Raw genomic sequence first — 26,203 nt, forward strand, 5'->3', positions numbered from 1 at the left:
GCTACTGGCTATTACTATGTACTAGCAGCTGATATAGATAGCAAAGTAAATTAACATTTATTTACCTAAACAGCAGTAATTATGAATGCATCACGCTGACCATCACACTACATCAATAACCTCAACCAAATATCTTAATGGATGATTGATTGAACATAAATAGCTACATCAGTGTCTATGATGCTAGACAATGCATAACAATTTTAGCACTGGAAATAGATTTAAAGAATATTATGAGTAGTGATTATATTTTCAGTATTTCTACAGAGGGTCATCCTCCTTTTTACTACCATTTTCTACCTTTTCCTCACATTAATGGGCTTGCTCTGTTTTACTCAGATCATTGGAGTTCCCTAACCCTCCTAGCGGAATTTAATTTTGGAGGCCTAGAATGTCAGCCAGTGTTGACCTAGGTTTTCAAATGCATTATAGTGTCAGTTTTCACACATTTAAGTCCGGCTGCTACTTTTCAATCCAGCTGTCTAGCTCACTCCCTCTGCTCTTCCCTGCACTCAAGGGGCAGAATCCTGTGCCACAATATTACACTGTACAACAGGAGGCACATAGCCCTTTAAGAACTCTGAGACATGCCCTATTTCATCAGCTCAGCTATTTAAAACTGCTCAGTGCACAGGTCTGTGCCACAGTACTAGGTTCCAAACCTTTGCTCCAGCGTTCCTGTTCTGGCTAATTCTGAGAATTCTGACTCAGATCGTTCCTGACCTCTCTGCTGACTGTTGCTTGGTACTGTTTATGCTCTGAATTGGTGCAAACTCTCCTTCCATTTTCTAATTCGGCACTCCGCAGTCCTTTTGTATACCAGTCACGGCCACTTTGACCAGACTCTTGTTGCTGTTGATACCAGCTTGTCACACCTGGAGGACATGCAGAGGGACACAACCTGCTAACCCACTAGCAGCAAATCACAAAACTCCTTGTGGGGTTCCCTGGTGATAACAGGGGGGGGGGGGTTTAGACTCTGTTATTCTGTTACTGCCAGCGGTTATTCAGGTTTGCGAAAGAGAATCCACTATAGCCACTAGAATCATGGCAGTATAGTCTGACCATGGATTCCACTGGTAATTCATCATCTCAGGACATTCTGCAACACCTTGTCAGCAGGGTGGAAAAGTAAAAATTAATCAGGACCAGCTTATGCAATTTCTACATGGTCTCTTCTGCCGCCTGGACACTCTCCAGACTAACCTGGGCACTCAGGCATCTCCAGCTACTCCTATACAGAAACCTACTCTCAAGGTGGCGCTATCCCAACTTCATATTTCTACACCACCTAAATACGCCGGGGATCCCAAGGTCTGCAGAGGCTTTCTGACCCAGTGTGCTATACAATTCAAACTGCTTCCAGGGGAACTTCCCTTCCGAAAAAGCAAAAGTAGCCTTTATTGTATGCCTATTTTCTTGTCAAGCACTTGCCTGGGAGCCCCTGTTCTGGGAGTGCAATGATCTACTTCTAAATGATTCCAAAAAGGAGGGGTGATTGTGAAGAAGAATCTTTAATATACCTGGTCTTGTCTCTTCAGCTTCCTTGGGAATTCTTTGTCTGGGTCAAGGTTCTGACACAATGGGCCAGTATGCGGCTCAGTTTGGGACTTTCACATCTAAACTGCAATGGAATAATGAAGTTCTAGTGGCAATATTCTGGCAAGGACTGTCTGACCATGTTAGGCGTATTAGCTTCTCAAGAGCTCCCATTTTAACCAGATGACCTTATTACGGTTGCAATAGAGTGGACATCCGCTTTAGAGAGCACATTCAAGAGAAGGAATCCTCTCGCCATTCTGCAATTAAGTTGGCATCTGCTTTCAGACTCCAATTGTGTACACTGAGAAACATATGCAATTTTGACTGATCCTGAGCTATGGGGTTAGTCACATGGTTTGCCTTTCTGGACTCGGGTGCAGCTGAATATTGCATCTTAGCTTCCCTTGTCACTAAGCGGGTTCTTCCCACTCACCCTCTGAAAACTACTCTCCTTGACATCTATTTATGGCAGTAAGATTGCACAAGGCCCAATTCATCAGCACATTGTCACACTAACTTTACAAGTGGGAACTCTGCTCAAAGAGCTTATGTCTTCGTATGTCATTCCTGTGGCCATCAATCCCATAGCCCTGGGTCTTCCTTGGTTGGGATTGCATTCTTCCATTGTAGATTGACAGTCTGTGCAAGTATTAGCCTGGGGACCTCGCTGTCATTCACAGTGTTTACAGAGGGTTCTACCTATGCCTAGTATGCCAGTGTCTTCTACATCCATGGAACTGTAATGGTCCAGAGACTGAATAGCAGTCCAGTGGCAAGAAGCAAGGTAGATCACACAGGGATAATCTAATAAGAATGGTCAATAGCAGCCGGGTTCTGTACACAGTCAAGCAATAAGGCAAAAGGGTTCAGGCAGAGGTGAACAGTTAAATGGCAATTGAACACAAAGTAAAGGCAGGAAGCTGTCCAACAGCCAGTAAAGCAGAGAAGCAGTCTACAGCACCAGAAGCTCAGGCCTTGAATTCTGACCGGAACTTTGTATATCTCCTCAGTACACATCTTTCTCTCATGTTTTCTGCAAGTGCAAAGCAGAGGAATTTTCTTCCCATCAGGAGTGGGACTGTGCAACTGATCACTTACCTGGGCAGATTCCACCTCAGGGCCGTGTGTACCCTCTGTCCTTACCAGAAATAAAAGCCAGGTTCGAGTACATACAAGAAAATCTGGAAAGAGCTTTCATTTGCAAATTCACTTCTCCTGTGGGAGCAGGGATTTTCTTTGTCAAGAAAAAGGATGGGGGTTTGCATCCCTGCATTGATTACAGAGGTCTGGATGGTGTCACGGTCAAGAATATATATCTACTACCTCTTGTTTCAGAGCTAATGGTTCGCATCAAAGGTGTTTTCATTTTTCTAAGTTAGATCTTCAAAGTGTCTACAATCTTATTTGCATTAAAAAAAGCAGATGAGTAGAAGATAGCATTCAATATCAGGGACAAGCATTAAGAATTTCTTGTGATGCTAGTCAGGTTATGCAACGCTCCGGCGGTCTTTAAAAAGTATGTAAACAAAATCTTCTGAAATGTTTTACACCAGTTTGTCATTGTATATCTCGATGACATCTTAATCTTCTCACCCGATATCAAACTAGCAGGAAATATGTGGCAGAAGTATTGCCACTATTCTCCTCTGAGCAGGTACACGGGCAGCATGGCGGCAGCTGCTACCTCTCTTACCCTTGCTAATTTGGAAATGATGTCCATGGCAATATAAGGAAGAGATGTGCAGTTATTCCTATGGTCTAAAGCAAAATATTATACAAAATATACATCTGAATAGTAATAGTCTTAAAATTAACAACCTCTTACGTTAGATTAGTGTATCTTATCTTTGCTGAAACTTGCAACACAAAATGTAGTCCTGTTAGGTGCAGCCGATTGAGCTCAACGGCAGCTGGGGAGAATGCATACTTCTCATCATGATCCATACTTGACAACATTCATGATTTCAAAATCAGCATAGTTTAGGCCAGTACACTATTGCTCCCAAATTACATCTCTTTTCGAATCCTACATATCTGAACCTGAGTCCCTTTGACCCACCAGAATTCAATACTATGCCACAGAAGTCAGCACTGTTTGCAAATGTACATAATCCCTAGGGCCTTTATTGTGTCTCCAGCAACACTGATATATTCTACAAGTTAACCCGTGCATGATACTCATGCATTCTAGTCAAATCAAGCTACTTAAGGTATTAAAAAGGTTCTTGTCATGCATTTGGGCCATAGCCCAGGCCTCCTCAGGGGAAGAGCGTTACTTCCCGACATAAGCGCCCTTTTTTAACGTGGTTTTGTCCACATGTCACCACCTCATCATTCTTCTCCATCGCCTCATCCTTCATTTTCATCGCCACATCTATCCAGATGTCTATCCAGACACAGGGATCTCTCTCAGCGGTCCTAAGTATCACACTCCTCTCACTCTGTCACCCCCGGCAACCACCAACCACTCCCAACTGTCACCCCCGGCAACCACCAACCACTCCTAACTGTCACCCCCGGCAACCACCAACCACTCCCAACTATCACTTCTCCTTCAAGAAATATATATATATTTTTTTTAAATCTTTATAAACACTTTTAACAATTAACAAATTAAATTAACAAATTAAAAACATCTTAGTATACCAAATTTCAGCCCTTTCTGAATTTTTTTTACACACACACTAAGAATTTAGTAGGTCAGTGTATAACTCTGCCCAGCAGGTGGCGCTGCAGCTTGGTTTTATTTTTTCCACACACACACACACACACAGACAGACTAACACACGCCACTAGGCATTTATATTATTGATGCTTTTATACCAGGTTATGAGTTTGCTTTTCAGTTCAGAAAAATTAGACAAAGTTTGGACAGAGAATGCCCAAATGTATGGAAAAGGCTACATTGATAAAAAGTGTTGCACGTGTAACTGTGTAGAAAAGGTGTAATATACTGTACTAGGAAACAACTGGTTGCTATGGACAAAACAACTTTTTTCTACACAGTTAACTATTTAACTGTAGAACAGTTTTTATAAATTTCCACCAATGTGTCTTGAAAGAAGGAGAATTCTCTAAACATAACATTGTACTATATATATTTTCTATCTTTGCAGAATAAAACAAGAATGGAGTTTTATGTTGGAATGCAGGAATAATGGAATACCTCAGGCTGAGTACTTAAAGAACGGTTTTATCAACACTGAGCTTAAAATCTTGGATAAATATCAGAAAAATTCTTCTTTTGCAAAGCAGAGTCCATCTGTAAAGCCTGAAACCGACAAATTTATTTTTAACCTTCATGGGGAGCACTGGGAGGTAAGTAATATTGATTTTACTCTGCAGCACTTGTTGTGTGATCTTGAGTAATACAGTATTTATTGAAAGTAAATTTTTTTACAAGTGCACATTTGCATCACAACAAATTAGCAACGGATTTATGAAATGTCTGATTTGTAAATTAAACTTTAACTATGCACATTTGTTTGGTATCATTTATATTCCCTTTTTCCTTCGCCCAAATTCATTCTGTGCCCTTCCTACCCTTTGTTTTCACAGCTATTTTTATTTTGTCTACCTTGTATGTTTTATGTACGGTTTTCCTTTACCATTGTTCGGTGCTGAGGAGCTCTGTGGCACCTTATGTATTATTATTATTAATAATAATAATAATAATAATAATAATAATGTGTGAGTGTCCACAAAGTGAGTATAGTGATGTATAGATGCAAATAAGAAAATTAAAACACATACTTTAATTACAGTAATGGAAAAAAAAATCAGTTTTTACAAATCCACCTTATTTCTGCTAAGGAGATGCAAGATTTTACAGATGTCATATAGCGAAGCCTGTTAACACAAATCATATGAAACCAAGAAAACAATTTATATTTTTTGATTCTCTTTTTCAATATATTTTTCTACTTTTGACATGCTTTAGTTTTTTTCTTGTGTACTAAATCCCTACAGAGTTAAAATGGATGAATTAATTTATTTAAAATTGTTGACTTTTTATATATGAAGTCCATAATAATCAAAAATGCAATTTATCCCAGTCTATGAGTTGAATGGCGTTAGGAAATTAGTTTTCTTAGTTTTAAGTGTTTTTGTCAAACCGACATATACTTCTTTCTTATAGCTTAAATCAGGGGAGACTACGCTATGATCACTGTTTCCCAGGTACTGCTTAGTATGAGCATTTGTAATAAGCTCTATGTTGCTTGATATTACAAGATCCAACTGAGCAGTAATTAAAGAAATGCATTTCCTAAAATATCAATAATCATAGCCATTATAAATAGATATATACATATTATTTAACCGTCACACCATTTATGTCCTTTGTTATGTTGCCAAGAAACACTTTACACCTTTAGTAGCTCTAATGCACCACATAAATACTTTCCTACATACATAACTGCGGTGGTAATAGTCTTAATGGTGGCGAAAACCCAGACAGGCTTCACACCTACACCAAAATTCCAATTGCTTACCCCGCAGGCTCTTAGGCTAAGAGCCTGTGGGATCCAGACATTGCCATTTTAAATTAACATTAATGTACGGCGCACTGACGTGAAAGTAAAGTGCCGGACAGGTGCCTCATCGGAATGACCTCCTGTTTGCATGCGCTGCCGTCGGAAAGCTGGATCTTCGGTTTTCAGGTAAGTCTCTTTATATTGAATTTGTTTTTCCTACAATCAGAATTTTGGTGTAGGTCTGAAGCGTGTCGGGGTTTTGGTCCTCGTTAACACGTAACAAACCCACATAACTGAGCTAAGGGCTGTACAGTTCAACTCACAGACTGCATTATTCACATCACATTTTGTAGTAAAAGTAACAAGCTAGACAATAATATGGATAAAAACTAAAATGGTCATTTATCTTATTGCAAAGCAATGGCCTAGATACAATCCAGTGTCAGTATATAGAGGTGATGGTTAAATAATATCTATCTATCTATCTATCTATCTATCTATCTATCTATATCACATTAATATTTAGAGTCTGAGATGATTGTATTTCTATCTATACCTTGAATACAATACCATATTGAGAATAATTACTCCGATAAATGTGTGCAACTTGCAACTGTTCTCTTGAATACGTTTACTTCAATTTTTACAGTAGATTTAGTCCCCAAGTGATGTAAAATCTGCTCACTGGCACAATGTGTTTGTTATGCTCCGAGGCCTTGGTTTACAGATTTTAAGTGTGGCTTTAATTAAGAAGGCAAACAAACATTATGTTTTAGGTTGTTTTTATTTTGATGTGACTTTGCAGAATGTATATCACTTCAAAGTCTGCTGGGGAGAATCTAAACAAAGGTTTTTGACTGCTCTGGGATTCATTTTAGACAGTGCATTCTCGTCCCAATGACTCAAAGCTCAGGGACTATGACAGTGTAAAAGCCATATCTACCAACTAACTACAGGTCAAGAGTGTCATAATGATCAAGGAGAGATTTCCTTCAGTTCTTACTTCATTATTTACCAAAAGAATAACAACTGGGAATACAATCCAGACAACATCGTTATCAGTCTTATTGAGTTTGCAAGCACACATGGAGTACAGTGCGTTTTATGATACATAGTGTTATAACAGTCATGCTGAATTGAAAGTGTCGAAGTCGTATAATTGGATGAACGAAAGTATATTGCTTTAATATTGTTTTGTCATGTAATTGCGATCCGTACGCCACGTAACACGTGGCGTGGTACGATCGCACAGTAAAATACGCACGCACACACTCGCATTACAACATTTAGTTATCTATATAATTCGTATTCATATTGGTACCATTACACTGTAATTTATGAGCAGATAATATTTGGTTTATTAGTAGTATATATATACATATATATATATAATGATTATACGTACGCTTCAGTGATATATATGGTTCAGGTTGTGGGAAAGGTGGCATGTCTGGTATCATACTGAAACCCTATTCATCAGCAGCTGTCAGGTGCAGTCGGTGAAGAGATCGCACATTGCATACTTTAGTTATTGATATTAGGGAATAATGCTTTGAATGATGCTGGCTATGAAAGGAGCAGACCCCCTGGAGAGACGACCCCCACCTTTGGATTCCTTAGATTGAATCAACCTATGATCTGTTTACCCTGGACCCACCCAACGTCTGGACCTATAGAAACAATCTACGTCATCTCTATTGTTCACTGTGTAACACTGTACTGTATATAATCATAGCTGCACACCCCCTGGCTCTCAGTCAACTCTGACACAGTATTCTAACAGATATACTGTCCACCGGGTCCCGTGGGTGCGCAGCGAGCGCATGCGATAGCATTGGTATGTACTTATCTTTTGGTATTGGCTGTACTGTACTTTATCATAATATAATAATGTATTGAATTGTTGACTATCGACATCTGCTAAAATAAATCACTTTGTGCTTTGGAAACACATACAATTGATTGGGCAATGCTTATTTGAAAACGATAAAATTACTTTAATAAAAGGTAGGAGTCTGAATGGTACACTATATATAATATTTATCCCCCTATTTACATATATGTAGGTATGTTTCTAATGTTTGTCTGGAAGATGAACACATTTTAGTTCCAGTCACACAGTACTGTATGAGAAATAATTTATTTTTGGATTATTTAAAATGTGTGTATCCTGTTGTGGCTATGTAACATATAAGTGGATTGTGTCTGTGAGTTTGTACAATTAATAGTAGTTATATGGAATAAGAAGGCAGCATTAGGCAAAAAGCTATCCATCCATGTGCTTGGATGTGAATGGGTTTGTCTATCTAGAGCCTATTGTGCGCACGTGCTACATACGTAATTTATCTATTAATAGAAATTAGTCGTCCAGGACAGTGTAGTAATGTTCTCTGTGCTTTGAATGTACTTGAGCAAAGTATTTTATAAGAATTTACTACCTATGTCACATTTGCTTATTTCTCCAGAGTAAACCTGAAACTTTTTTTTTTTTTTTACTATTTATTTATAACAGCAGGTTGTAACAGTTCAGGGTAATAGTTGCTTTAAATATGATTACAGTGAAACAAATGATAACCAAAACATATCACAGATAACACCTGAAGTTAACGATGTCTTATTAATAAGATATTTTCCAGAAGAATATCAAAGGCTAAGGACTTAACACAATTATATAGTGAGAAGAACCATTTAACAATAGGGAGACCCTGTAGAGTTTGATACATAAAAAAGAATGAGAAAGACTGCTGGGTTTTTATTTCTTTTGGGGGGTTAGGGGGTAAGGAGATAAGGGTAGGAAGGGTCATCCCAGGGGGGTCAACGCACCCAGATGAGATGAGGACGAGGGAGCTTAGGTAGGAGAAGAGAGAAGGAAGGGGTAGAAAAGATAGAGTAGTCCAAAATAAAGGTGGGAAGACATATATATGACTAAAGAGCAACATCAGAGGGTGAGAGACAGCAGGTAGAGATGAGTAGGGGAAAGCATATGAAACTTAAAACTTGCCAGGGGTGGTTCCGCTGTTAAAAGAGTACCAAGGGTCCCAATTTCTGTGGAATGCAGGGACTGTGTCATGGAGGAGACTTGTCACATATTCCATGGAAGCAGTGTGCCAAATTCTATTTATAACAGCCACTCTAGAGGGTTGCAGGGCTTCCTTCCAATCTCAAGCTATCTGAAGTTTAGCTGTGTTCTATATGTGATGTATAAGCTTATCTGATTTGGGGATTCCCTTGGTAGGTTGACATAAGAAAACAGATAATGGAATCTTTGGCACATTGATTGTGATTACCTGCTTAATCAATAGTAGGACGTCATCCCAGAATCTCGATACGAGTGGGCAGTCCCAACATATATGGAAAAAGGTACCTATTGAGGCACAATTACGCTAACAGAGGTTGGAGGTGAGAGGATAGATGCAGTGCAATCTCCCAGGAACCATGTACCACCTGGTATAGATTTTGTAAGTATTTTCACAAATAGCTATACTAATGGAGGATCCTGCAACCCTTTGCAGAATGAGCGACCACCCCTCCTTGTTGATTTCTACTCCAAGATCCCGCTTCCAGGCCTGTTCAAATAGTTCCGTGGGAGGGGATGAGGAGAACAGAAGGGTTCTGTGCAGGATTGAGATACAGCCTCATTGATATGGGCTATACATGCATTGGCATTCAAATGGCGTTGGAGACCAAAGCCTGGATGATTGTAACTGGGCTTGTATAAAGCTTTTCATTTAAATATAGTGAAAGTATAAACTACTGTGGAGTTTATGTTTCTCTTGCAGGTCCGCAAAAGATTGCAGTGCGTGTTCACTTAATAAGTGGAGAAATCTATCTAGTTCCACCTTCATCCACGGGTAAGAAAAAGCTCTGATACAACCTAGGGGGAACCCAGGATGTCTCCAGAGCGGTGTTAGTGTAGAAGGGTAGGGGGCCAATTTGTATTGCTTATTCAATTTTATCCCATATCTCCAGAGTGAAACGAATGGAGGGAGTAGTATGGGCTAAGGCTGGTCTGATTTTCTTGGGAATCCAGGGGTGAAAACTCACTCCCACATCCATGGAAAATGCATCCTCAATATCCACCCATTTTGTGAGCCCAACATGTGACAACCAAGAAATAAGGTGGGTCAGCTCTGTGGCTTGGTTATATTCATCAAATAAAGGGAAGCCTAAGCCCCCATTATTTTTGGTTTTAGCTAAACAAAGTCTATTGCATTTGGGTCTTTTACCATTCCACACAAATTTACCAGAGAGAGATTGTATAGAGCTCAGGAAGGAATCCGGGATTGTAACCGGTAGGGTTTGAAATAAATATAGTAATCTCGATAGACTATTCATTTTAGTGGTGTTGATTCTACCGAACCACAAGATGCAAAGAGAACTCCAGGTACGTAAATCTTGTTTGATTGTTGATATCAAGGTGAGGTAGTTAGTCTGGAAAAGAGTTCCGTAGGAGTTTGTGAGAAAAACGCCCAAGTAGTGAATTGCAAGAGGACGCCATTGAAAGTCAAAATTGAGTTCTAATAATTTCTTGGTATGAGACGGGAGATGTAGAGTGAGCGCCTCTGATTTGGAGTTATTCACTTTATATCCGCATAGAGTACCAAAATTTTGTAGCTCTACAAATAGATTAGGGAGGGGAGTCTGAGGTGAGGATAAAGCTAGGAGGACATTATCCACAAAAAGAGATTTCTTATATTGTTTACTTTTAACCTGCATTCCCTTCATATCCCGGTTCAGCCAAATCCGGGCAGCAAGTGGTTCGATACATAGCGCATAGATGAGGAGGGAGAGGGGGCACCCCTGTCTCGTCCCGTTACTGATACCAAACACGGAGGAACTCAAGCCATTCGTTGATACTGAGGAGGATGGGTAATGATATAGAGCTTGGATGTCTTGAAGGAAATTACCAAAAAATCCATAGTTTTTAAGAGATTGAAACATAAATGACCATGAGAGCCTATCAAAGGCTTTCTCGGCATCTAGCGCTAGAATTACCGAAGGGATTTTTGATTGGTTAATATAAGAAATCAGGTCTATCGTCCTCCTCATATTATCAAGAGCTTGTCTACTAGGGACAAAACCAACATGATCTGGGTCTATATGTTGTGTCAGGTGGCTGTTCAACCTATTTGCTAAAATCTTGGCGAATAGCTTGATGTCCGTGTTTAGTAGGGAGATGGGGCAATAGTGGGCGCAGAGTGTAGGATCTTTATTGGTTTTGGGTATAACTATAATGTTTGAACCTGTGGTATCTCGATTAAACTTCCCCCCATGGAGAATGAAATTAAAGGTTGAGAGTAAATGTGGAGACAGAATGTCCATAAAGGTCTTGTAATAAGAGATAGTGAATCCGTCAGGACCAGGAGCCCTTTTTGGGCCTTCAGGGCTGCTTTGATTTTTCCTCAACAGAAATGTCTTCATTTAATTTGGAGGCTGTTGTTCTATCTAATTTTGGGAGTCTACTAGTATTCATATATTTCTGTAGGATGGGCGGTGAGGAGGATGAAGGGGGCCCATCTGCGTTTAAATTATATAGAGATTTGTAGAACTTATGAAAAGTGTCATTAATAGTAGTTGGAGCATAATTAAGATTACCATTCTTGTCTCTTATAGCTATGATTGCTTGTGCATCTCGTTTAGATTTCAGTTTGTTTGCTAGCATGGTGTCTCACTAATTACTTTTTTCCTAAAATTTTTGATTGAGCCAGCGGAGGGCCCTTTCATTTTCTTCTGCTAGTAACAATTGGATTTCTCCTCTAACTGAAATAATTTGTGAAAAAACAAAATCTGCATATAACTTCTTAACAGATCTTTGTAGAAGTGATCTCTTTTGAGGGATGTTAAGCCCTTTAACATTAAGGGATACAAAGGTGAGAGACATGGTTCCACACGATAAAGAAATGTTTAAAAATTATGAGAAAGCTGTAAAGAAAGGAAGGGAAAAAAGAGAAAGAGGGAGAAGAAAAGCAAGCAGTGAGTTGAGCAACAGGAGGAGATGAGGGGGAGAGAAGAAGAAGGGCGGAGGGAGATGGTTTGTGGTAGGGGGAGATAGGGGTGAATAGCGGTCATCAAATTCCCTCAGCCAAAGAGGCGAGGGGAACAGTGGCCACTGAGGTTCAACCCACGGGTAAGTGGGAGCTCGGTCCATCCTAAAAGGTACGGATCGAGTGGGCTCAGAGGTTGGGATTGCAATTCTTTGAATACAAATTAATAGTAATAAGGAGAGTATGGGGACATTACAGATCCAGTTCTTCTAATTCCCAAAATGTAGGAGGGGCGAGGCTGGGAGGACACACCAGCCCACCATTCCAGCCCACCCAGAAACACATAGTATGATTAAACATAAATATTGGATGGTGTAACAACAAAAACAATGAGATAAGTGGAAATATATATTGAGCAGTTAGAGGGACAGAGTATATAAACCCGGGTTTCCTTAACTCTCAGGACTATAGAAACAAATAGAACTAATAATTATAGTCACTAACGATATGAGACAAGATATAAATCAATGAAGCATAAATAACAGTAAATAAATTGAAAACAGTAATTGGCTGAGAAAAGTTTTTCTGAAGGATGCAGTTGAATCTAGGGGTTCCCTTCCCGAATGTGACATCTCAGGAGATATGTCCAGAGCGGATGTTAGAAAGTTGCAGAGATATGAGTCCCAACCCTAGGGGCTAACATGTATTAATACTACCCGAGTGGAGAGAGGCTCCAAAAAAAAAAAAAGGCAAAAAATGTGTCATGGTTGGTACGCCGTTTCCGGAGCTGTACGGCCCAGATCAAGCTTCCTTAGTAAGTCTTTGCCTTCTATGGTTCACGTATAGTGAATTGACGACTACCCGCCTCTACAATAAAGCGAAAATGGAAGCCCCACTTATACTTGTATCCGTGTTCACGTAGAGTTCTCGTGATTTCTCTCAGTTTTCTGTGTTTCATTATCATAGAGGGCGCAAGGTCTTGAAAGATTTGAACCTTAGATTCTTCAAATAGGATATAGGGAGAGTTCCTGCTTGCAGTAAGTATGCTATAGGTAATTTTGAAGGATAGAAGCTTGATAACAACATCCCTAGGAAGTTCAGAATCTTTAGGTCTGGGTCATAGGGCCCTGTGGGCTTGTTCGATATGGATATCTTGATCAGAGAGCTCAGGGACTGGAAGAGGCGAACCAGATACGGCTCCAGCTGTTGATGATCTATCGACTGTTGCGGATATGAAGATTATTCTGACATTCTCTGTTTTCAAGATCCTCTGCCTTGTCTTTGAAGAATGCCACTTCTCTGTGAAGATAGTCAATATCTTGCACCGCTTCATGTAGTGATTTGGAGTTTGAGTCTACTTTATGTTCAATAGATGCTGTGCGTTTATTTAACAGAGCAATTTCTCAGCGTAGATCCACTGACAGTTTCTGAAATTCAACTGTAAAGAAGTTCTGGAGAGACATCATAGATTGAATAGTAGCCAGAGCATCTGCAGGTTCAGCCGGTGCAGATGAGGCTTGAAGGGATGAGGGTAGGGGGGAGTGTTATGAACAGTAGAGTTCTGTCTTGTCATATGTTGAAGGATCCCTGTTCGAGTCCCTCTCCTGCCTATAGCGTTGTTTTTCAGCATATTGAGTGATTAGATACCAACTGGTTTTTGACAAGAAGTGTTTCCAGGTAGGCCGGTCTGGGCAGGTTTAATTATGTAGACATTAGAAGAAAAATGCACACCTTAAATATGCTGTCAATAGGGTTCTGATTGCGAATATTTAGGAGAATAAACAAATAGCACCCTTACAGTACCATGAAGGTAACACTAGATGGCGAGCTTGCACGATGCTGCGATGGCTAGCAGCTATTGTAACTGATGGAAAGGCAAAGCTGATAGGGACTTAAGACCCTGGAGGGAGACGGTTCAGGAGCTTGTGATACATACAGTCCTAATTCGCAGGTATAGGTTCCTGTAAATGTGTGACCCAGAGTACCAACCTGAAGACTGCTATTTGTGCTTTAATCTGCATTGTGCAAAGTCTTGGCTGTAACCCAGATGGTTGAGAGGGACCAAACACAGGTTGCCAGCAAGTTACAGGTGTGGAGCATGTTAGGCCATGGATCCTCGTGAGTATAGGCCTTAGTGCCTTTCTGGTGTTATATGGCAACTAGAAGGGCGATTCGAGTCCCATTATGTAGGGGGGTGTGTGGCCCCAAAAATAGGTGCAAGCAACAGTTGTTGTAGATATTATAAATATCAATGGTCTACGATGAAATCTCCTTTAGTGGGGAGCCGAAAGAAAACCCGACTATCAGTATGGTCGCCAAGCCACGTCCCCAAACCTGAAACTTTTGCTTATATGCCACCAGGTTTACACTTGTACTATATCACATGATCACTGTTCCATCTAAGCACTACACTGATGACTCAATACCTAAACAGCACTTCAACATATTTCTAAGGAATGTACTTAATAAACTGCTGGGGCACCCCCTATTTTGCTACACCTGAGTGGACAGGACTGATTAAGAAAGGGTTATCTAAAAATAGAAAACACCTTCAGGCCAGTCAAATAAATGATTCGATTTATACTATATCTACACATACAGCAAATAAATATGAGATGGGGGTATCTGATACTTTGATTTTTCAAATATGCAAAGCACCAGCACCAATAAATAAACAATAACACAGACATGTATAAATAGATGCAATCAGTGGTCTAAGTGGGCTGGTATATGGTGGTGTGCCATTCTGCCACTTCTCCTGATACTATCAAATTCCATTCACTTACATTTTCCATACCGCCACTTCTACATTTCCACTTCGACTACTGGGTGCAATTATATGAAATATGGATAATCAAACAATGCTTACAGATGCATGCAGTTTATGCTTCATCAAAGACCTTGAGGGTGTTTGTCAAGATTTGGAACCAGAGCAGGTGATGATCAAATAGAGTACTTGAAAAAAGCAGAGGCAATAACTTGTCCTGAATAAGATCAACCAAATGAAACTTCATAGTGAATGTTAATATTTTTATTTGCATATGATAAATTTTATATATTTTTTTATTTAAATATACTGTACACTTAAATAGATGTAATAACCTATGTGGCTTTAGCATGTGTGACATTGAGCGGGAGATTTGTTCAGAGCCACACTGTAGAGTGTCATATTTATTGTTAAGAAAAGTTCAGGGTAGAGAGTGAGTGGCAGTGGATCCAGAGATATTCTCAGGTCCTTCAGAGAAAAGAGTTTGTATTGAAATGCCAAGATGCAGACATAGGAACATGTTTTAGAGCAAAATGTAGAGAACTAAGTTCAGTGCAGGAAAGTGCAGAAAGCAGTTAAAATGATCTAAATGAAAGTTGGGTTCCAAGAGATGTGGTTGCATGCTAATAACAATATTATGGGCCTGATTTAGAGATGGTTCCAGTGACCTAGGCTGCCAGGGCATGATGGCACTTTAAGTTTTGCAATCCTATTTCACCGAAGCCTTTCAGTCCCATGCAAAATGGTTTGGGTCTAGTTCCCATTATGAACCTTATATTGCAGGTCTCTCCCTGCATTAGCAGTAACCAGTTCAGGTTATTCAGTCGGGCTGCATGCCAGGATTGTCATTTATTAATTTATTAATTTTTAAAAAAAAGTAAAGCCTCATGTTGATGCTATTATCATTACCATGTAACTTTATACTAGTCCTTAGGTATGACCAAAAACTATGCCTCTTAAGATGTGTGTCTTGACATATAGACAACCCTAATAAAGTTGCATCTCCAGGGAGCATGCTCCAGTTACATGTGCATGCCCTTACTTTGCTGAACTTGCAGACAAATGTTCCCAATCCAATGCACCAGATGCAGGGAGCCACAAGTACAAGCTACATTCTACTCTAAGTTCATCTGAATTTATTGTGCAGGGCAAAATGGTATGTGCTGCAAATCAACTAATGTCCAACTCTAAATCAAGCCCCATGGGCCAAACAGAATGTAAATACCAGGTTGCCTTAATCAGTATCAACCGGTTTAGGTCAGAGATGTTGCAAAGAGGAGTCTGACAAGAGGAGTTCTGGGGAAGCAGTGGTCAGTTACCCAAAAGTAGCAGTGCAGAAGGAGTGAAGCAGAGTAGAGAGTGACAGTCCCAAAATCAGTGTTAGCTCTTTAACAAATGAACATCACTCACAATTCCGACTGATAGGTGGGATGATAAAGAGTTCTTATACGTTCCTGTTTTCCCAATCTCCACTAACTCCTCTTTTCTCAGCCTAAGCATTATATATGCCTCATTTAGAGTTTGACCTAGACATCCTCACACCTTGTGGTCATGTTTTGGGTTGAGTATATCTTATACTTGATGCCTTTTGGTCTTGGAGAAGTGGATTAGGGAAGTACACATGTAAGTTTAGTACAGTAAGAGTGTGTCAATGCAAGTGAACCATGCCCCTTAGACATGCGTCCGACTGTGACTTAGACATGTCTTTAACCCTTTCCTTGCTGGGCTTATTTTGGCACTTTTTGGGCTGATAATATTTCAAAATCAATATCAGTAATTTTTTTGTGTGATACGCATACAAATTATGTTAGAAGTTTTTGAGTTTTCAGGAAACACCATTATGTTTTTGTTTTTGCATGCTCTTGAATGAACTGTATAAAATATGTGGGAACTACATAGGTAGTCCAACAAGGCATATCAATTTGTAGACTAGAGGATCTACTGCATCAAATGAGGGTACTCTTCAGTTAATTGAAGCCAGGATGTGGGCATCATAACCTGTAATTCGTAATACTTTCTGTTAGAGATGAGCGGCTCGGATATCTGAACTCCGAGCCCACCCGAACGTTGCCGATCCGAGCCGGATCCGAGACAGATCCGGGTATTCCCGCCAATTGCAAAACTGAAACCGAGGCTCTGAGTCATAATCCCGCTGTCGGATCTTGCGATACTCGGATGCTATAAATTCCCCCCTAGCCGCCGCCATCTTCACTCGGGCATTGATCAGGGTAGAGGGAGGTTGTGTTAGGTGGTCCTCTGTCCTGCTATATCTCGTGCTGTGCTGTGCTGTGCTGTGCTGTGCTGTGCTGTGCTGTGCTGGGGAAATAACAATGCCCTTAGAAGGGCACAGCACAGCACAGCACGAAAAATTTTAAAAAAAGTTATAAAAAAAATTAAAAAAAAATAATTATAAAAAAATCAAATTAAAAAAAAATATCCAAAAACAATCCTGCAGTATAAGTCCATTGGTACTGCAATATTACAAAGTTCACTGATTCTGCAGAATAGACTGGGAATTAGTGGAAATGATTGTTATTTAATGTTATTGAGGTTAATAATAGCGTAGGAGTGAAAATAAACCAAAAAAACTTGATTTTAACACTTTTTATGTTTTTTTCAAAATAAATCCGAATCCAAAACCTTAAATCCGAACCAAAACCTTTCGTCAGGTGTTTTGCGAAACAAATCCAAACCCAAAACCTCAAGCAAATCCGAATCCAAAACACAAAACACGAGACACCAAAAGTGGCCGGTGCACATCCCTACTTTCTGTAGTGTAGTATATTAGTGTATGGGGATATCCAATAACTAAAAAGGGGAGCACCGTACTTCACAGAGAGGATTTGCCAACGATGCCAGGATGGGGGAGATCTAGGTTTTACAATACTGCTCCCCATCCTGGGCTCCTTAATGTTTTCTATAGTGTAGGTTGTTATAAGTTTCTAGGTGCCCTCTCCCCATTCTATGACTCTTCATTATTTTTGCTATAGGATGTGGGGGAGGGGTTTAATGACACTTGGTTAAAATTGCATATATATTAAGATACATGCAACTCAAACAGCACCTCCAGACACATAATTGTACAGATGCTTATTTGCATGTACACAAAAGTTGAATTTTTACACTAAACTGCAAATAGGCCCTATTATTTAATTATCTTTAGTCTTTATACAAAGTCTCCTTTCTTCATATCTCATAACATATTGTGGTATCAATCACTTGTTCACATGGATACTTATTAGCATATTAGCATTAGGATAAATATTAGCATGCTTTACTATCCCACATCTTATCAGGCTTAATGGTTGAAAACAAGTTCACTTAGTTAAAGAGTAAACAAAGAGAAGTGTTGTACAGTCATGGCCAAATGTTTTGAGAATGACACAAATATTATTTTTTACAAAATCTGGTGCCTCCGTTTTTATAATGGCAATTTGCATATACTCCAGAAGGTCATAAAGAGTGATCAGATGAATTGCAATTAATTCAAAGTTCCTCTTTGCCATGACAATGAACTTTATCCCAAAAGCAACATTTTTACTGCATTTCAGCCCAGCCACAAAAGGACCAGCTGATATCAGGTCAGTGATTCTTTCATTAACACAAGTGAGAGTTTTGACGAGGACGAGGTTGTAGATCACTCTGTCATGCTGATTGAGTTACAATAACTCAAAAGTTTTAAAAGGAGGGTGGTGTTTGAAATTATTGTTCATCCTGTGACCCTTTATGTGTGGGGTTGCTTCATAGCCAAGGGAGTGGCCTCACTCACAATTTTGCCTAAGAATACAGCCATGAATAAAGAATGGTACCAAAACATCCTCCAAGAGCAATTTCTTACAACCATCCCAGAACAGTTTGGTAACGAACAATGCCTTTTCCAGCATGAAGGAGCACCCTGACATAAGGCAAAAGTGATAACTAAGTGACGGGGATCAAAAAAAAAAAAATCAAAATTTTGGGTCCATGGCCAGGAAACTCCCCAGACCTTAATCCCATTGAGAACTTGTGGTCAATCCTCAAGAGGCGGACAAACAAAACCCCACAAATTCTGACAAACTCCAAGCATTGATTAGGGAAGAATGGGCAGCCATCAGTCAGTATGTGGCCCAGAAGTTGAATGACAGCATGCCAGTGCGAATTGCAGAGGTCTTGAAAAACAAAGGTTAATATTGACTCTTTACATAACATTAATGAAGTTATCAATAAAAGCCTTTGACAATTATGAAATGCTTGTAATTTTACTTCAGTATACCATAGCTGACAAAAAGGTCTAAAAACACTGAAGCAGCAAACTTTGTGAAAACCAATATTTGTGTAATTCTCAAAACTTTTGGCCATGACTATAGAACTGTCTACTTCACTTATCTTCTACTGCACTGTAATTTACTTTACTTATCTTTTACTGCACTGTAATTTTTGAGTAAAGCACTACTTTCACAAAACTCCACTTTCAGTGCCTCTTTGTAACATCTCTGGACTAAACCCGGTTGATCCTGTTGATCTAGGCAACCTTGTATTTTCATCCTAGCTGACAATATTTACATTAGCATACACCCTCGACATCAAGCTTTTAAACCAATTTAGTTCCTTCCTTATGTTGTTGTCCTGCTCTATCATAATGCTTGACTTATCTTTCTGCATCTATATCTAAAACTCAGGAAAGTCACATGTTCCTATCTCTCCATCTCGGCACTTTGCTCTAAGCTATCAGCTATCACAGACCTCAGAATATCTCTTTTAACTTCCACTAATTCTACACCCTGAATGCAACTCAGCTCAACACTGAACTTAACTCACTCAGCAACAGTACTCCCAAGACAGATCAGAAAATAATCTGTGACCAGCAAAGTAACTTTATTTTGTTAAACTTATGGGCAAATTATTGCGCCAAACAATAATTTGCCACCAAATATTTCCTAAACTACATCTGACAACAAAACAGTACAGGATACTACCTGTATAATTTAAATATAGCAAATAGCAAGTATTGTCTGCAGTAATGATGGATATGAATGTTTGGTATGCAGATAATCAGATGAGAAAAGCAACAGAGATTACTGACATTATGCAGATCAGCAACTGAAATGTTGGCACATTAGTTAATGTACAAAACATGAAAGTGCATGCCGAAGGTGTCCCGACACAGATACAGCCAATTCGAGTCCTGGGTTTTTCTTTAGTATTTGTTTGGAATAGTGCATATGCATGCCACTAGCTACCACAGAACGTGTGTATGCAAGTAAGATAGACCAAAGCATGCATTATATGTACAGTACGTATAACAACATCTTGTGTATTGTGTATTTGAATTATGTATTTAATGTAAAAACAATTATAAAAAAATTATATATTTTTTAAACTAGCCATATATTTTATTAATGGTTATACTGTTTATAGTTGTTCATTTATTTTAGTATACAGTTTTTTTTTGTATGCATTCTGATGTGACCTTATATTGCAAATATGCCCGTGTGTATACTGCACTCTGTTCTGTCTGTTAACATACGGCAAGTACCGTTTATGCAGATGTACTTTTACCCAGATTCAAATCAAAATTAATCTTGAGATCCGCTTGGAACTAGAGATGAGCGCACTCGGATTTCCTGAATCCGAGCCCACCCAAACGTTGCCGATCCGAGTCGGATCCGAGACAGATCCGGATATTGGCGCCAAATGAAAACTTGAAACTGAGGCTCGGAGTCATAATCCCGCTGTCGGATCTCGCGATACTCGGAACCTATAAATTCCCCGCTAGTAGCCGCCATCTTCACTCGGGCATTGATCAGGGTAGAGGGAGGGTGTGTTAGGTGGTCCTCTATCCTGGTAGATCTCGTGCTGTGCTGTTTAGTTCTGTACTGTGCTGTTTAGTTCTGTGCTGTGCTGTGCTGTGCTGTGCTGTGTTCTGCAGTATCAGTCCAGTGGTGCTGTGTGCTGTGCTCTGTCAATTTTGAGTTCAGTGGTGCTGCTGGGTCCTGTGCTGTGTCCTTTTCAGTCCAGTGGTCCTGTGTCCTGTGCTCTGTGCTTCTAAGGGCATAGTTATTTCCCCATTATTCCCAAGTGTTTAAAAAATTTAAAAAAAGTTATAAAAAAAAATACAAAAAACTAATTTACATTTTTTTTAATTACAACAAAATTTGAAAAACCAATCCTGCAGTATAAGCCCATTGGTGCTGCAATATTACCAAGTTCACACATTCAGCAGTAAAAGTCCAGTGGTACTGCTGCAATACTACAAAGTTCCCACATTCTGCAGTATCAGTCCAGTGGTGCTGTGTGCTGTGCTCTGTCAATTTTGAGTTCAGTGGTGCTGCTGGGTCCTGTGCTGTGTCCTGTTCAGTCCAGTGGTGCTGTGTCCTGTGCTCTGTCCTTCTAAGGGCATAGTTATTTCCCCATTTTAAAAAAAAATACAAAAAAATTATTTAAAAAATGAATTTAATTACAACAAAATTTGCAAAACCAATCCTGCAGTATAAGCCCATTGGTACTGCAATATTACCAAGTTCACTGATTCAGCAGTATAAGTCCAGTGGTACTGATATATTACAAAGTTCACTGATTCAGCAGTATAAGTCCAGTGGTACTGCTATTACAAAGTTCACTGATTCAGCAGTGTATAAGTCCAGTGGTACTGCTATTACAAAGTTCACTGATTCAGCAGTGTATAAGTCCAGTGGTACTGCTATGACAAAGTTCACTGATTCAGCAGTATAAGTCCAGTGGTACTGCTATTACAAAGTTCACTGATTCAGCAGTATAAGTCCAGTTGTACTGCTATTACAAAGTTCACTGATTCAGCAGTATAAGTCCAGTGGTACTGCTATTACAAAGTTCACTGATTCAGCAGTATAAGTCCAGTGGTACTGCTATTACAAAGTTCACTGATTCAGCAGTGTATAAGTCCAGTGGTACTGCTATTACAAAGTTCACTGATTCAGCAGTATAAGTCCAGTGGTACTGATATATTACAAAGTTCACTGATTCAGCAGTATAAGTCCAGTGGTACTGCTATATTACAAAGTTCACTGATTCAGCAGTGTATAAGTCCAGTGGTACTGCTATTACAAAGTTCACTGATTCAGCAGTATAAGTCCAGTGGTACTGATATATTACAAAGTTCACTGATTCAGCAGTATAAGTCCAGTGATACTGCTATATTACAAAGTTCACTGATTCAGCAGTATAAGTCCAGTGGTACTCTCCTGTGCCGCATATAATTTTTAAAGGCTTTGCCGAGTGTGTGTGGCTTAGGGGTACGCTCTCTTGTGCTACATATAATGGAAAACCAAAATTTGGAGGATAAAGTAGGGAAAGATCAAGACCCACTTCCTCCTAATGCTGAAGCTGCTGCCACTAGTCATGACATAGACGATGAAATGCCATCAACGTCGTCTGGCAAGCCCGATGCCCAATCTCCTAGTACAGGGCATGTAAAATCCAAAAAGCCCAAGTTCTCAAAAAATAGCAAAAAGAGAAACTTAAAATCATCTGAGGAGAAATGTAAAGTTGGCAATATGCCATTTACGACACGTAGTGGCAAGGAACGGCTTAGGCCCTGGCCCGTGTTCATGACTAGTGGTCCAGCTTCACCCAAGGATCTAAGTCCTCCTCACCCCCCCTACGAAAAATTTAAGAGAGTTATGCTGTCAGCAACAACAACAAAACAGCAAAGAACTCTGCCTTCTAAACAGATGACATCACAAATCTCCAAGGCGAGTCCAAGGGTGTTGTTGGTTGTGAACCCTGACCTTCCCATCACTGTACGGGAAAAGGTGACTCCATCCAGCATTTGCAGCACGCCTTCTGCATATGCTGGAAGGATCACCCACAGTCCAGTTACAGATTTGGCTAATGAAGGTGTGAATGTTGTACACCGGGAGGAGGATATTGATGTAGCTGGCACTGAGGAGGATGTTGATGATTATGATGCAGACAGATACCAAATTGCCTTTCTCAATTTCTATTTATATTCTAGATTATATAACGGCTGAATAGTTTTCTATTTTACTCCTAGTGGAGAGGGATCTGATGCAGACAGATACCAAACTGCCTTTGTCCATTTCTTTGTATATTTGAATTTCTAGTTCTACAGTCTATGCAGGCTGCTTTATTTATATTCAACTACAAGTGTAGGGCGGGGGGGGCTTAGATAGCCACCAAAGTAACGTGGTCCATTTAATTTCACTTTCTAGCTCCACAGTCTGTGCAGCCTGATTTTTTTATCTTCAAAGTATTTACAAGCCTTGCAATCTAAATTAACTAGAGGTAGTGACGTGGTAGAACTCCAAAAGGCAGTTTGGAAGCCCCTGTACAAACTGGCTCTATTTTACCTGAGTTGTTCCCCTGGTCAGTGAGCGGCGAAGGAGGTTGCTTCCTCACAACGTTGAAAAAATGATGTTTATAAAAATGAATAATCAATTCCTCAATTAAGTACAGCACTGCCCTCCAGATAGTACAGAGGGACCTGTGGTTGTGGAGTCCAGCGGGGACGAATTGATAATGTGTGAGGAGGAGGAAGTACACACTGTAGGGGGAGAGGAATCAGAGGTTGAGGATGAGGACGACATCTTTCCTCAGTAGAGCCTGTTTAGTTTGTACAGGGAGAGATGAATTGTTATTTTGGTGTGGGGGCCCAAACAAACCAATCATTTCTGCCACAGTTGTTTGGTAGGCCCTGTCGCTGAAATGATTGGTTTGTTATAGTGTGCATGTCCTATTTCAACAACATAAGGGTGGGTGGGAGGGCCCAAGGACAATTCCATCTTGCAAGTATTTTTTTGGCATTATGTGACCATTCAACAGTCGTTTGCCATGTTCAAAAAGTAAAAGAAAATTAGAAAATGTCAACAAATTCAAAAAATGTAATCAAAACTTAAATGCCCTGTCATTATTTTAAACAAGAGGGTTTGACGTGCTAGAATTAGTGTAGTGTTAATATCTTATAAACACTACACTTGGAACTTGGAGGAGGTATTGTGGCTCCGGTATCCAATTTAGTACCGGGGCCACCCCAATACGCAGTCCAGATACTTGTTCGGTGGAATTCTGACCAGTTGAGGGTATAACTATTTATTATATTGTGGCCCCGGTATCAAATTTAGTACCGGGGCCACCCTACTACACAGTCCAGAATTTTTTTTGGGGAAATTCAGAGCCGTGGAGGGTTTTTTATTAATTATATTGTGGTGACCAGACCACTTCTCTACGCAGTCCAGGTACATTATTCGGTGCGATTAAGACCAGTTGATGGTTTTCTTATTATATTGTGGTGACCCACTCCTCTACGCAGTCCAGATACATTTATTGGTGCGAATGATACAAGTTCAGGGTTTTTAAATTATTTTGTGGTGACCCACTCCTCTACGCAGTCCAGGTACATTTTTTGGTGTGATTAAGACCAGTTGATGGTTTCTCTTATTATATTGTGGTGACCCACTCCTCTACGCAGTCCAGATACATTTATTGGTGCGAATTATACAAGTTCAGGGTTTTTAAATTATATTGTGGTGACCCACTCCTCTACGCAGTCCAGGTACATTTTTTGGTGCGATTATGACCAGTTGATGGTTTCTCTTATTATATTGTGGTGACCCACTCCTCTACGCAGTCCAGATACATTTATTGGTGCGAATGATACAAGTTCAGGGTTTTTAAATTATATTGTGGTGACCCACTCCTCTACGCAGTCCAGGTACATTTTTTGGTGCGATTAAGACCAGTTGATGGTTTTCTTATTATATTGTGGTGACCCACTCCTCTACGCAGTCCAGATACATTTATTGGTGCGATTCATACAAGTTCAGGGTTTTTAATTTATATTGTGGTGAGTGACCACTCCTCTACGCTGTCCAGGTAAATTTTTTGGTGCGATTTATACCAGTTGATGGTTTTCTTATTATATGTATTGTGGTGACCACTCCTCTGCGCAGTCCAGATACATTTTTTGGTGCGTGCGAATCATACAAGTTCAGGGTTTTTAATTCATATTGTGGTGACCACTCCTCTATGCAGTCCAGGTACATTATTTGGTGCGATGCATACCAGTTGATGGTTTTCTTATTATATTGTGGTGACCCACTCCTCTACGCAGTCCAAATACATTTATTGGTGCGAATCATACAAGTTCAGGGTTTTCTTATTATATTGTGGTGACCCACTCCTCTACGCAGTCCAGATACATTTATTCGTGCGAATCATACAAGTTCAGGGTTTTTAATTTATATTGTGGTGACCCACTCCTCTTCGCAGTCCAGGTACATTTTTTGGTGCGATTAAGACCAGTTGATGGTTTTCTTGTTATATTGTGGGGACCACTCCACTACGCAGTCCAGAAAGATACCTCGTTGCAACGTTTTGGACTAATAACTATATTGTGAGGTGTTCAGAATACACTGTAAATTAGTGGAAAGGCTTGTTATTGAATGTTATTGAGGTTAATAATAGCGTAGGAGTGAAAATAAGCCCAAAAACTTGATTTTTGAACTTTTTATGCTTTTTTCAAAAAAAATCTGAATCCAAAACCTTAAATCCGAACCAAAACCTTTCGGCAGGTGTTTTGCGAAACAAATCCAAACCCAAAACATCGCGAAAATCCGAATCCAAAACACAAAACACGAGACACCAAAAGTCGCCGGTGCACATCCCTACTTGGAACTATGTCGGAACTACGCACAATTTATTTTTAAAACATAAATCTGCATGCAAGTTGTGTTCCGATTTCAATCTGGCCCATTATACGTATAGCTATACAAAGACAACTTCCCCTTCACAGATATACTGCTTTTTTGTTTGTTGTATAGGGTGGGGTATAAAGATCTCCCATATTTCGAGGGGGTACTGTGTGAGCTGTACTGGGGGTAAAAAGATGGGCTAGATTTAATTCGGCAGGTTAGGTTCTGCCGTTTTTAGTACCTATCATGAATTGTACCGGGGCTTTGTTGTTGAAGTGTATTATGAGAACAACCGTTCTGGGATAACGACACATAGAACTTTCCTTACATGCTTTGCGCTAGGTCGAAAATAATATAATTATTTGTTGTATATGAGCTATAAAATTATCCAGGCTTCTGATAACTGGGCAGTTTGAATCATCCACATGTGTATATGTAGGAAATCAGGGGTGAAAAGAATGATGGTATATTCATGTTTAGTACTTCATTGCCTCACTTTTTCTGAGGTGTGTAAAAGGAACAAAAACCTTTGAATAATGTTAAATCAGCATAGACATTGTGAATTACCTAAAGTGCGGGTCTCAACACCACTAATCTCTAGACCCACGACATTCAGGGGGTTGGCTGGGCAGGGGGGCAGCGGGCATCCGGGCTGCTCAGTCTAACGGCTGTTCGGGCCAGCCGCCTCCAACCATTTCCCCCCGTGGATGGAATTTTTTTTTACAATAGTACCAGCGGCCGCATCACATGTCACGTGATGCGGCCACC

General features: G+C 39.9%; 1 protein-coding gene across 1 annotated transcript in view; it reads left to right on the plus strand.

Annotated features, from left to right (window-relative positions):
- The window catches only part of LRRC2 (leucine rich repeat containing 2), a 224,824-nt gene that overhangs the window by 53,791 nt on the left and 144,830 nt on the right, over positions 1-26,203 (plus strand). Inside the window, exon 3 of the mRNA XM_075191913.1 lies at positions 4,659-4,860. Within this exon, the coding sequence (XP_075048014.1) occupies positions 4,659-4,860 (202 nt within the window). The remainder of the gene's footprint in view (positions 1-4,658; positions 4,861-26,203) is intronic.

Source organism: Mixophyes fleayi, chromosome 1 (assembly GCF_038048845.1).
Source record: "Mixophyes fleayi isolate aMixFle1 chromosome 1, aMixFle1.hap1, whole genome shotgun sequence".
In the NCBI taxonomy this organism is placed as follows: Eukaryota; Metazoa; Chordata; class Amphibia; order Anura; family Limnodynastidae; genus Mixophyes; species Mixophyes fleayi.